General features: G+C 54.5%; 1 protein-coding gene across 2 annotated transcripts in view; it reads right to left on the reverse strand.

Annotated features, from left to right (window-relative positions):
- CCN4 (cellular communication network factor 4) overlaps positions 1-13,159 on the reverse strand; it is a 38,076-nt gene extending 24,917 nt beyond the window's left edge. For both annotated transcript variants that reach the window (XM_045812210.2, XM_045812209.2), the window contains exon 1: positions 12,879-13,159. In XM_045812210.2, coding sequence (XP_045668166.1) covers positions 12,879-12,947 — 69 coding nt within the window. In that variant the 5' untranslated portion in view covers positions 12,948-13,159. The remainder of the gene's footprint in view (positions 1-12,878) is intronic.
- Positions 13,160-14,115: the final 956 nt, after the last annotated feature.

Consider the following 14,115-nt stretch of genomic DNA (forward strand, 5'->3'; position numbering starts at 1 on the left):
TTCCCCAGGTGGGTGTCCAGTGCTCACTTGGTCACAGCCTGCTCCTGGCCGGGTCCACCTGCTCAGCCCCACGAGCTGCGCCCCGCCCCAGCCCCCTCTCCTGACACCCAGGGAAGCCATTACAAATAGAATCACTTCCCACAGTGGTTCCCAAACTTTGCTGCCCATCGGAACCACCTGGAGGCTTTAATAAACACTGATGTGTGGCCACTGTCCCCAGATATCCTTACTTAAAGGCTCCAGGCAGGGGCGTGGGCACTGGAAATTTCTAGGTGGCTCTGAGTATGGAAGAGGTGGGGAACAGCTGTGGCCTACGGACCTGTTAGAATACAGACTCCTGACCCCCACATCGAATATTCGGCTTCAGTTCCTCTAGGCCTGACAGGGAATCTGTATTCTAGTCTGCACCTCTGGTGATTCTCGTGGGAACGGAAACCCTATCTTCCAGTGTGGGCAGAGGAAGGAAAGGTGTGGGGGCTCCAGGCTGTCTTCCTCTTTGTATGACCGCTGTCTTCCTCTTTGAACACGTAACTTCTGTATGACCATACCTCTGTGCATTACCTGCAGACACCCGACAGGTCATGAGGTGAGCCCTTGTGAGTGGGGTTAGTGCCCTTCTGAAGGAGACCCCAGAGAGCCCCCTCGCCCCTTCCTCCGTGTGAGGACACAGTGACAAGACACCAGCTATGACCCAGGAAGAGGGTCCTCATCAGAACATGACCACGCGGGCACCTTGATCTCCGTCTTCCAGAAGACCGAGAAACACACTTCTGTTGTTCATAAGCCCCCCGGTCCGTGGTGTTTTGTTACGGCTGCTGGATGAGTTAAGACAGTGCCAGACCCTTAGCCCTCTGGACAAGGAGGGCGATTGTGAGGCAGAGTAAAAGAAATGAACTGATCCCTTCAATGGAACTTACCGGACAAACTTAAGCAAATGGAAATTGGGGGGAAAAAATTAAAGCCCCTGCAGGAAATGCTGCACGTGAAGGGTGGTGATGCTGTGTAACGGTGAGCGGGAACTACGGACTTGACAGCGTTTGCCAGCCTCTGACAACGGACACGGGACAAGTGAGTCTACAGTTTGACTCGGATTATCAGGTTTCCAGGAACGCACGGCAGCAGGCAAGGGAGCGGAAAGCAGGAAGCTGGCCGGGGTGGGGTGGGGCACCCACGGAACTGAAATGTTCTGCTTGATGATAAAGAGGGACCCCATCCTCTTCTGAGCGTGTGTGCGGGTCATCGGGGACAGGGGCACTCGCGGGAGAGGAAAGGGCACAGCGTTAAGACCTCCCCTGCCCCCTCCCCCCCCCCGCCCCCCCCCCCCCCCCCCCGCCCCCGGCCGCCGGGGTGATGAGGATTGTAATGGGGCTGAGCCCGAGCCGCCAAGGATCCCAGGAGAGGAGATGGTAAGCTTTCGTGGGGGTTTTCAGGGAAGGGCTGTCTTTCCCCCCTCCTCAGTGCCCAGCACAGCCCCTGCCCCTGGGGGGCAAGGGCTCAGTGACTGGTGGGTATGGTCCTGGAAGCCTGGCTTGCCTGCATTTGGAAGGCCGCACCGAGACCCTCCACAAGAGGGCAGTCTTGAGATAGAAATGGTCTGAGCAGACCCCCAACTCTGCTTTGGGGGCTTCAGGAAAGGGCTGCCCTGCCAGGAAGCAGTTTCTGTTCACCCCTTTAGAGTGTGACCCCCTCAGGCTTGGGCTCAGAGCTGTGGGACCCCCATTGCCCACCTGCCTTCTCTACCACTTTGTTCTCACATCTGCTACAAGGGACGGGCAGTCACAGTGTAAGCAGGTGGACCCCTATTTCCCGAGCTCCTCGTAGGAAAGCACCCCTAGGGATCTGTACCCGTGTTCCTGGTGGGGGCTGGCTTTCGGTGGGCCCTGTCTCGGAAAGGTCTTAGTCCCCACCCCTAAAGTCACCAGGCCTGAGTGCGGGGAGGACCCAGCACTGCCCAGACCCTTCCATGACCGGCTCTGGCTCCCAGGGCAGGAACTGACGGCCCCGCAGCTGACGCAGGATTGGCCAGGCTGCAGGTCACGGGGTGTGTAGGTCACGGGGTGTGGAAGAGTTTTGGGGATTTTTCTGCTAATTGGTTTTATAAACAGGCAGTCTTGTGAGTTTCTGGCAGGGGTGAGGGACTCGACTTTATAGGACAGGGCCGAAGGCTCAGGAAGCCAGATTTCTTTCCAAAAAACGAGCCCTTGTGTGTCTGATCGTCCGTTCATTCATTCATTCATTCATTCATCCATCAAGCATATGAAGCATCTCCTAAGTTCTCAGTACAAAGCCTCAGGGAGCACCCCTCCTCCTGAGCAGACAGGACTATAAAAGGGGTAACTGCGTCTAGAACAGGAATTGGCCATTGCAGCCCATCAACCACACCTGGCCCATTGCATTCTGTAAGGGGAAAGAATGGATTTCCCATTTTTAAAAAGTTGCGATGAACAACAAAAACAAAGAAGAATATTCCACGGAGACCTTCTTGCCCACAACGCCTAGACTATTTACCATTCGATCTTTTATAGGCTGTTTATTCTTTGTTAGAGACAGGCGTGAACTTTCACCACAGTCGGGAGAGTAACACAGCCTCTCGCACTTTCCACCAGCTTCAGAGATTATCAGCCCCGTGTTGATCTTGCATGTCTGTTACCCGCCCACTCGCAGACGTTCCTTCCCTGAGGATTTCAAAGCGAATTCCAGAGACCACGTGATTTTACCTGAGATTCCTGAGGGTGCTCGAAAGTATGAGAAAGTTTTTAAAAATGTAACCCTGATACAATGATCACACCAATAAGATCAGTTACAATGTGGTGAGTTTCTCTCGTTAGTACCCAGGTCTTAGTCCTTATTCAAATTTCACGGATTGTCTCCAAGATTTTTTTTTTTTAATCGGATGGTTTCTCTGAATCTCGCAAGGTCTACGTGTGGTTCTGCCTTTTGTGCCTCTTTTACTCGTCTTCATTCTACACGAATCATGAAATCCTTGTGATAACCCTAAGAGGCATGCAGCTTTTACAATCATCTTTCCCAATGTACAGAGGGGTAAACTGACCCCCAGAAAAGTCAGGTAATTTGCCCAAGGCCACTAGCAAATGTCAGAGGTGGGATTTGAACCCAATGACCACACTGCACAGCATCTCAGCAGAATCTAAATAAGAGTTTTGAGAGCAAGATAAGAAGGCAAGGGGCAGGAGCATAGGAGCAGGGAGTGCTTCTTGGAGGAGGCGTCATGGGCACTGTGTCCTGAAGGATGACTGAGAATTGACCAGAAGGGCAGAAAGAGCATAGACACTGGGGAAAAGCAGGAACAGGGCATGCAGGCAGCAGCTAGGCACAGGAATGACCAGTGGTCCAGGTTGGGGCTTAGGGTTCAGGGATATGGAGATGGTAGGTAGGCTGGGGCCATGGTCAGAGGACCGTAAGGGCCACGCCTGGGATGCATTTTCCCCTGGGGGAAATAGGGGTCTTTTCTGACTTAGCCAATACACTGTGCCGGGTGATGATTAAACCTACCCTGTGAGGTCAGCCCTCATGGTCTCAATTTCACAGATGGGGAAACTGAGACCCACAGAGGCTACGCACTCTGCTCTTCTGCCTCTGGATCTCATAATCCCCCAGTGACCCCTAAGGGGCCCTTCTCTTGCCTAATTTCCAGTTCCTGCGATTTACCAAAAGGAATTGGGAACCTTCCATATCCCAGGCCTGGAGGTGGCGGTGGTCATGGGGTGACCAGGGACAGGGCCAGCCCTGGAGCAAGAGCCAATACAGACAAGGGTGGGAAAAACTGCCATCTGTTGAGCTTAGGCCTGTTCTTCATACAGGGGACGAGGGAACAGCCGCCTGATGGAGCCGAGAAAAGCATCTTTAGCATCTAGGCCCCTACCTGGAGGTGGGAGGCCCTGGGCGCCAGCCCCCAGGCTGAGACTCGTGGCCTCGGGCCAGCCACTTGCTTCCCCACAGGGCAGGCTGGGATGAAGCAATCCTCTGGCACCTTCCAACACGGCTGGCTGCCTGAGCTGGGCCTCTGATAAGGTGGTTCCTCCCTCCAGCGTCCGGAGCCCGACCTCAGTTCCCTTCCCCCCCATCCTGGATCAGGTCCCACTTAGGCTGGGAGGACAGACATGGGCAAAGCGCTGGCCCACGGGGACACCCCCGGGAGCAGGTCCCACCAGCCCTGCCTGGGGAACAAAGTAGAGATTTTGAAGCTTCGATGGCCTGGGGGATCAGAGTAAAACTCAGCCTCGGTTTCCTCCTCTGTGGGGTGGGGGTGATAACAGCTCCTGCCCACCGATCCCTCCTGCGGACTAAGTGAGGTGTGTGCGGCCCAGCTCACAGTGAGGGTCCGACAGGGGGTGATGCTTGCGGGGGTTGAAGAACAGAAGTCTGCCTGGGTCAGGACGCGGCTCCTTGGGGTACAGGACCCAAAGCTGCTGTTAGAGAAGTCAGGTGGTACGTGCATGTGCACGTGAGTGTGTCTGTGTGTATGTTCATACTCGTGTATGCCTGTGTCTGTGTGTGTATGCCTGTGCGTGTACATGCATGTGTATGTGTGTATGTGTGTGCATGTATGTCTGTGCCTCTGTGTGTGTGTGTGTGTGTGTGTGTGTGCACGCACATGTAGGAGGCGGGCTCAAAGGGCAGCGGCGATAAGGACAGATGGGCAGCCATAGCCCCCAGTCCATGCGGCCCCGTCCACCAGCTTTGCTGTTCCAGAACTCTCGCCAGGGCCTTGAAGACAACCCCCGCTAATGCCAGAGCACCTTGATACTCACGCCCCCGATTGCGGCTCCCCCAGCCTTCTGCTCCACACGTGCTCAGCACCTAGCTTGCCTTCTCTCTCCAGGTCACAGGGGCTCTGCGAGCCAGGCTTTTAAAGTCCATTTTACAGATGAAAGGCTGAGGCCCCGCTGGGAAGTGACAGAGCTAGCTCTCACCCCGGCCTGGGTGTTGCCACCTGCCCTCAACCAGCCCACCACCCAGCACAGGCAGCCCGGTTTCTGGTCTGCATCTCAGATGGAGAAACCGGGGCTCAGAGACTAACTCAGAGCCTGACTAGGACCGTGCCTTCGGGCCCCTGGTTCTGGGCTCAGCAAGTCAGTTCTTAAGTTCCCGCTCACCGTTCAGCCCTCCTAGCAATCAGGCCCAGGCGTTGTCAGATGCCCTGTTCCCTTCCCTAGCACAAAGCCTCTACTAGAAAGGTCAGTGTCATGCCTTCCCTCCCTCCCCGTCCCTTCTATACCCATCCTGCCCAGCCTTTCTGGTTTTGTTTATTCAATCATTCATTCATTCATTCATTCATGCATTTATTCATTCATTCTTTCATTCATTCAACCAACGAGTACGTGTTGGGCTCTAAACTGTGCAGCCACAGTGACAGCCACTGGAAAGTGTCAGGTCCGGAAGGGGAAAAGCATGAGCAAGGCCGGGGGTGCATCCTTGCAGGAGGTAGAAGTGTGAGGGACGGTGGTTCATGCATGGGCTGGGGTCAGCAGAGAGCTCCTGCACAGTGACACGTTCCCTTCTATCTGGGCAAGAACAAGGACCCGTGGGTGCCCACCGGCTGCTCCACCTGGGTGGAAGCCAAAGGAAGCTTCCTGGAGGGTACCAGTTCCAACAACATCAATTTCATCAACAGAGAAGAGGGGGAAAGGCATTTCAGGCAGAAGGAGGGAGGACAGGACAGGAGGGAGGACACTTGAGTATTTGGGACAAAGACCCTTGAAATAGGGAAGAATATGAACGAAGGCCATCCCAAAGGATGAGGGTGGAAGACAGGCTTGGCCAGACTCAGAGCAGGGAGTACAGCAATGTTCAGGGCATGCCCAACTGCCCTGGCCTCTGTGTTCTACACAGCTCATCCCCTGGCTCAGTGACATTCAGGAGTAGATCCCTGGGTCACAGGACACTGTGACTCAAAAAGGTTAAGTGAGGTGCTCAAAATGAGCCCTTTTCTAAACTCAAACTCCGTGATTTACTCCCTGTCATCTTGTTTGCAAAGTTCACATCACTCTCTTCCCTCCAAGCTCCATGTGTGGACTTGAGCCTCTAGGTCGGAGGAAACCCCTGGAGGCCTGGAAGGAAGGCCCAGCTGAAGGTCACAGTGCTCCCACTGGCAGCTGGGAGGAGTGAGGAGCTGGAGACAAGGGCGGATGATGGTCACAGGTTTCTGACAATGGCAGATGGAGCCATCCCACGGAGATGGGGAGGCAGTCAGGGACAGAAGTCCTCCAAGGGCACTGTTACCCTCCAGGGTGCTTCCCAAACTTGCAAAGCCTCAAGGTTCATCTGTGGTAAGAAGTGTTAAAACTCTGGAGTCCTGGATCCCTGCACAGGCTGACTCAGTAGGCCTTGGGGAGCCTAGGATTGCTCTTTGTAGGTAGTACTTGTAAGCCTGACTGGGGAACCCCTGACATGGGGGGACCCCATGGAGATTAAGCTGGGGGTGTGCTTTCCAGCTTTATGAGACCAGTGATCCACTCTGAGAGTTGAAAGAAGAGATGTAGGCAAACAGGAAATCATCTCTGGACACCTTAAGGGGAGGACGCATGTCTGGAGGGTCATCCCAGAACGTGGGACACCCCTTTTGGTGCCAAAGTCAGTGATGCCTGTCCAAGAGCAATAGCATGAGAAACACAGCCCATGAGCCCTGCTGCTGGTGCGATGGTGGGCCGCCCAGTGAATGAGTGAATGGACCCTAGGACTCTGGTGGCTTCAGCTGGAAGCAAGCTTAGGGGTCAAGTTCAACTTCCTCATTTTTAAAACCAGATAACAAGCACTGAGAAGGCAAGCATCGAGGCCAGCCCACCATCTGCCCCAAGGACAGGGTGACACATCCTTGCTCTCTCAGAATATTCCTCCAACCTTCACCCCCAGACACATCCTGCCCTGGGCAGGCTCATAGCACATGCCTCTTCTCTCACCTCCAACTCAATGCAGGACTCCTGGAAGGGCAGGGCTGGACCCCTCCCTTCCTCTTCTTTGGGCCCCGGACTCTCATTTCCTCTCACTCCTCCCACTCTCCCCTACCAGGACTTAGCAGATCCATAGTTGACGTCCCAAGCCTGGACTTGTCTCCAAAGTGAGGGCCTTGTGGGGGGAGGGCACAGATGATATCACAGCCCCTGGAATGTCCATTATTCATGTTTTGAGAGACACAGTTCTTCTCCTCTGATTCTGTCTCCCTTCCCCCCTCCGCCTCCCCCTTTCATAGAGAAGAACAGGAGGACAGTTGGCAGACGAGCAACATGTCAAGGCTGGAGGAGAGACAGGAGTGATTTTTGAATTTAGGTGTGTGTTAAGAATCACCAAGGTGCCAGGTAATGTGCACGTACCTGGTTGCTCTCCCCAGGAATTCAGGCTCAGAACCCTGAAATAGGTATTTTTCTCCTGAAGCCCTCAGAGCTTCCTTTTGGGTTCCTCCACGTGCTCCTCTCTGCTAGTGTAGAAATCTACCTCCAGCACATGAACCATTCTTGACAGTGGGACAGAGTTGAGCATTTATCACCGTATCTCTAGAAATAGGAAGGGGCTGGGTGCACAGCAAGGCTGTCAGCATCCATGGAACGAGTAAGTGGATAGGCTACGAAACTGTGCACAGCATCAAGGGACCCAGGGTGGTAAGACTCAACTATAAGCAACATCATCACCACCACTGTTGTCTTTACCACCTTCGCCACCACCACCACATCACCATCATCTCCATCTTCATCACCATTACCACCATCACCATCTTCATCACCGTCACCTCCACCATCAGCAGCGTCATCACCAGCACCATCATCCTCACCATCACCATCACCGTCACCACCATCAGCAGCAGCAGCATCACCATCATCACCACCATCACCATCACCACCACCATCATCCTCATCATCACCTCCACCATCATCCTCATCATCACCATCACCATCACCATCATTAGCAGCAACATCGTCACGATCATCAGCAGCATTGTCACCATCATCACCAACATCACCACCACAATCACCACTATCACCATCACCACTAGCACCATCGTTATCACCACCTTCATCATGATCACCTTCATCACAGCACCACCATCACTACCACCACCACCATCATCATCACCTTCGTCCTCACCACCATCCATCAGCACCATCATCGTCATCACAGCCACCATTAGTATTTCTCTCCTATATAATAATCCAAACATGTTCATAGACTCCCTCGAAATGCGCTGGGAAGCTGGCCAGGATGTAGAAAGCTTGGGAGCTTCCGGAGACAAACTCAGCCCTGAGCCCAGCACAGCCCATGGGTAAGTCTGCCCCTCCTCTCACCCACCTGGTGCTGAGTCTGGGGTCTTTATGAACCCCTGCTCATTTGTTCAGACCTGGCACTTGTCTGTGGCCAGTGCTTCCACTCGAGCTGGGATGCCCCCACCCCTGCTATTGGAGTGAAGTGAATCGTGTCCCCACCTCCCCTTGGGTGTGCTGGGGATTCATGGGCTTTATCTCTGTTTCATTTCTTAATCTTGTCAATAACCCAAGGTAGCAAGTGCTAATATTATGTCTTTTCACAGATGAAAAAAGTTGCTCAGTGAAGGAGCTGGGATTAGACCCCTCACTATCTTTCCCTCTCCACCTATTAAAATCCATCTGCGTACATTTGTGTCTTCCCAGGCCAACACTGTCTAATAAAACACAATGTGAGTCATATATGGAATTCTATATTTTCTAGCAGCCACACTGAAAACCAATAAGAAACCAGTGAAAGTTTGTTAAATATTCTATTTGTTTAACCCAATACATTAAAAATATTCTTGTTTCAACATGGTGTCAATAGAAAAATCACAGTGAGCAGGTGATGTTCTTGTGCACATACTGAATCTTTGAAATCTGGTGTGTGTTCAACATCTCACTTGGGATGAGCCACATTTCCGGCGCTTGGTGGCCTCATGCGGCAAGTGGCCACCTTGGACGGTGCCGGGATAAGGATGCTGCCTGTTTCATTGGTGTGGTTTTCAAGTGAGCCGATATACGCAGTGCTTAGGACACCGTGAGCACTTCAGCAGTGTTTGCTTTCACGATCGTCAGTGGTACTGAGACCTGGGGAGCTCCAGAGGTGTCGAAGGAATGTATGATGTGCCGAAGCCTTGCTCTTAGACATTCGCAGTATTCAGCAGTTCTTGCTCAAAACTTCCTTCCTTGCTTTGCTTCCCTGGCTGTGGTAGGCAAGCCTCCCAGCCCCTCCTGGGACCTCAGCCTGGACCATTGCTGTCTTACTTTCCTTGCTCCCATAGGGAACCCACAGTGTGTGTAACGGCCCCTCCCTGCTGCCCAGAGAGATGGCCAAGGTTCCTGGGAGGAAACCCAGGCACAAATCCTTGTACAAAGCCAAAGGCAGCCTCCTGGCATTTGGCTGCTTTGCTGGCATGGGGCAGGGGCCTTTTCTAAACCCTGGGGGAGGTGAGTCCACTGACGGGCCGGAGGTACTGCCCCGCCTGTGGTCAGGGTCTGGTTTTCCAAGGAGCACGGCTCCCATGGCCATTCCAGAGGGTGAGGCTTTGCCAAACGCTGTGCCAGGTGGAAAATGCCTGTCCGTGCCGCACTCACGCCAGCATCCTGGACAAGCGGTGAGTGGGAGGGGCCGCAGCTGTGAGCAGAGCCTCTAAGCTGCAGGAAGAGGCTCTGAGCAGGGGCCTGGGGTGGGGTTTGAAATGCTGGCTCGGATCCAAAGCTATGGACTGGGGATGTAAAGAAGGCGTATCATTTATGTTCTCACATTTTTAAAAGGGATATGCTGCGTCCTGGGCCACACTGCTCTGCGGTTGGTCCTAGGAGCAGAGAATGAACTTGTATTCCATACCCTACACGTGCATCCATGTGCATTCATAACACCATGGCGATTTGCACACTCAGACGAGCCACGATCTCAGGCACACATGCGCGCGCACACCTGTGCCCATCCTTACGTACATTTATACAGGAGAAGGGGCATGGGTCTCGCCTGCACACGGACTACCCAGACCTAATGTGTGCCCAGGAATTTGCTGGCACATGATTTGTTTACCCAGTCACAGGCTTCTGAGACGCTTCCCTGACGCAGCCCTGCGGTCACTCCCCAGCAGCATCAGGGAGCTGGGTAGGGCTGAGGCTGTGAGCCCTGATTAACGGGAGAAGACAGGGAGGCCCAGAGTAGTTAAGGGTCCTGCTGAAGCCGGCACTGTCAGCTCGTCCCAAGTGAGCTTGCACCCAGCCTCTCTCTCCTGGATGACTCCACCCCTGCCTCCTTGCTTCCCCATGCGCGGCCGGCTGTCACCCATCTCCAGCCCGTACGCTGTGTGGGGGCAGAAACTGTGTGCCTCTCATTTCTCTGCAAGTACACGGACCAGGGGGCAGCAGGCGGTATGGCCAAGCGCGGGAGCAAGGTTCAAAATCAACTCTGCTGATTACCAGCTGTGTGACCTTGGGCAAGTTACTGAACCTCTCCGACCTTTAGTTTCAGAGGGATCATCACACCTGCTTCAGAATATTGCAATGAGGATTTCAGGAGGTGCTCAATAAATACTAGTGAATGTCTGTTGGGTGATCCGAGGAAGGTCTTAGCCACATACGTATAGAGCACTTGGCATGGGACATGATAGCACCCACAAATGCAGTCCCTTTCTTCTGGCGCAGGGTGGGTTCTGTCCACTTAGAAGGGAGAAAAGAACAAAGAGATGGAAAAACCAGTCTTATCCGTAGTCACCTTTATCACAGATCACGTTCCCAAGTCGACTCGGCTGAGTTCCTGAGCTCACTGCCCTGTCCTCCTCAATTTATCTCCTCCTGCTTGGCATCTTGCTCTCCAATGACAGAACTTTTAGATAATATTTCGCTATCCAAGAGGGCAAGTCTTCCCTCAGAATGCTACTTCCTCAAAGTTTTCTTGGCAATTCTCACAAACCTTTTCTTCCATATGAACATCTATAATCATTTTTCCATTAAAATCCCACTGGGCCCCTGAAGGAACTTGCGTTCCTATTATACATTAGTGAGCAGAGGACGGCCATGTATGGAGTTTGGCTAGAAAGCAAAGCCCTGGCCGCCATCTGTCTCACAGCCCTCGCTGGGGGTGTCAGGATGCTGCGAGAGCTCTCCTGCTGGGCTTTGTCTGGGAGCGCCTGAATCTGGACACCAGTGTGGGCCGGGTCGTGTTGGGTGCCCAGAGAAGGTCCCCAGGCGGGGGGCTGCACAGAGGAGAGGTGCCCGACCTCCTCCCAGGAGCCTCCCCTCCAGCCTGCTGCCTGGGGCTGTCTGGACTCTTGGCTCCCGTGCTGCATGGCCCCGTGGCCAAGCCCGTGGATCTGGACCCCTTTATCCCCAGCACCACCTGCTCTGGGAGGTAATGGGCTCCAGTGCACTTGGCCCTGCCTGAGCTTCTTTCCTTCTCCTCACTCAGACTCCTGCTACCTTCCACCTCTTACCTCTCCTCCATCCACCCCTTGTCCTCCCAGCCATAGCAACCTCCAGGAAAGGCTGCTTGGGCTCCTCGTGGCTGCTCCAGTCTGTAGGGAAATGCTCCATTTCCCCTAAGCTAGGAAAGCTCTAGAAGAAAGAGCAGGATTTGGCAGGGGAAGATCTAAATTAGAGCCCTGGCCATTAACTCAAAGTGAGACCCTGGGCAAGTCCCTTGCTTGCCCTGAGCTACCGTTTCTTTGTTCTGTAAAATGACGTCAGTATCTCTTTTTGTACCACGGCATGGCACTCACTGTGGGCAGGCACCATGCAAGGTCCAAAGGATTTCACAACGAATCACACAGATATGCTCCTGCCCTCCTTAAACCCACTAGGGCGCTTAGAGGAACCTTCATCCCCCAGCTCCAGAGGCAGCTGGGCTGTGGTCGGCCGCCAGTTCTCAGCCTCAGGTCCGGTTGAATAAGAACCCGTGTCTTTAAGCCCGTGGGCGAGTCGTTTTACCCCCGAGCCTCAGCTCCCTCTTCCACAAATGGGGCGCATTGATCCCAAAGGAAGCTGTCATTGGGAGTGGGTAATGAAACCCTTCTTGCCGCCTTCCTTTACGTCTGGCAGCAGGCACTGGCCGGGGCTGTGGGGTCTTGAATTCAGTTCCTCCCAGCTGCCCACCTCCTGCCCACCTTGGGCTTGTCTCTATACCCACAGCCAGCAGGCTGGCTGTGTGCTGCCACACGTCTTGCTCCCCTGGCTTCTTGGAGGTGCAGTCCCTTCCCCCTTCCCTTTGGAGTGCCTTGGGATAGTGAGAGGAGGGAGAGAACCCTTGGGATCCCCTGAAACCGCAGGTGTCATGTGCAGGGTCCCAACGAGCGCGCTTCAGAAGCTGTAGAGGGCTGTGCCAGCCCAAAGCCTCAGCGGTTGGGGGCGGAAATCACCCCAAGCAATGTTTGCTCAAGAGAGGCGCTTTTGTTGAAAGCTGGCATTTTCCTTTCCAGCTTCTCTGGGTGTTTTTTGACTCCTCTCTGGGTAGTATCTCCAGCACTCGGAGACTCATGTTCCAAACCCAAGACTTTAGAAGTCTCCTGCCAACGTCTTTGCTTAGCACTGCTCGGGGAGGAGTGACTGGCCCAAAGTCACACAGCCAGCCTGGGCAGAGCTGGGACTGGAGCCCCGGCACCCGACTCCCCGCTCCAACAAGTGCCCCTTTCTGCTGAGTTTCAGGTGGGAAAATAGGTCATGGACCACCTGTTTGCTTCGTACTCTCCGGCGGCTGCCCCTTCCCCCCCACACCAGGATCAGCTGACCCCACAAGCCCCCCTCCTCCCCCTGGGCTTCGCCCTGGCCCCTATGTGGGCACCCACTTGCCCCCACACTTCCAGCCCCTCTTGATCTGCCCACCCATGTAGCGGAACGCGCTGGAGAAAGGGATCTGGGTCCCCTCGTTAAGCCCCTGCAAGCAGGACTCACCGTGGCCAGGGCGCCGCCCGCGGCGGCTGCTGTCACTGCTGCCAGCGTCCAGGGCAGGAACCACCTCATGCCTGGAAGTCAGGGGCAAAGGCATCGACCGAGCAGCCCAGAGGATCCAGTCGCCTCTCCGGGGAGCTGGGCCGAGAGACTGGCCTGGCCCATCAGGAGCAGCAGATATGCCTCTTCCCACAGCCCTGGGGGGGGGGTTTTATTAAAGCACGATCTGACGTCAGAGTTAAGGACAAACCCTGCATTTTCCTCTGAAAAAACTTTTCCTGCCTCTCTCCCTCTTTTTTTTTTTTTTTCCCTTTCTTCCCTCTGTCCCCACCTCCAGCCCAAGCTTGGCCAGCCTCTTCGGCTCTGACAGCTCTTAAAGGGAAAGTTACAGGGCTATGATTTCACACTGGGGCAGTAAATTCTCACAGAAGGAGCTGGGGTCATCCTGCGGAGGTATTTCACAAAGGTGGGGAGGGGGAAATCGAGGGAGGGCGCAAGGTGGAGGCGGGGATACAGTTACCCCAGGACGGGCGGGGGGGCTTTGAACATGCTCCCAGCGCAGGGAAATAAACTCCCTCCCATGTCTTCAAACTGCTCCTACTTCTGGTTTTCATTTGCCATCATTCACTCTTCTCTCCCTGGCTGTAAGCGAAGGAGGACGGCTTCGAGAGCGGCCATCTAGAAATGATAGGAATTTACAAATGAACTCAGCTCTGGGGCTCAGCTTCTCATCAGCCCTCCACGACAAATTAAAGCCATGGAGGCCAATTTACACACATTCCCTTTCCCTATCATCAGCCCGAGAGGCCCTTCTGGAGCTGCCGCTGTCTCCCCGCAGCTGGACGCTTGTTATCACTGGTGGGTTTGGGTGTCTCGCCTGGCCCCTGCTGGACACTGCCACACAGGTAAGGGGTCTCCTCTGGGGCCCCATCTACCTTTGTCCAGCCCCTTCTTCCCCGTGGGGATCTCAGCAACCGCCCTCTGACTGGGCCCCAGCCTCCCCTCCTGACACCCATCTGCTATGTCCTCTACGGCTTCCCAGGGCCAGTAGAGTGAACCTTGGAAAACTGAACCAATCTCTCCTGGCTTCAGCCTCCCCGAGCCCACCCACTGACTTATGTGCAATCCCCAGTCCTGGCGAGGCGTCCAAGACCTCCCCACACACTTCTCTGTCCACTCTCCCTCTGCTACACTTGACCAGGCTGGCCGCCTTGCTGTTCCTCTCACACCCCAGCAAGGT

Source organism: Ursus americanus, chromosome 9 (assembly GCF_024610735.1).
Source record: "Ursus americanus isolate L20-20 chromosome 9, mUrsAme1.1.p, whole genome shotgun sequence".
Lineage (NCBI taxonomy): Eukaryota > Metazoa > Chordata > Mammalia > Carnivora > Ursidae > Ursus > Ursus americanus.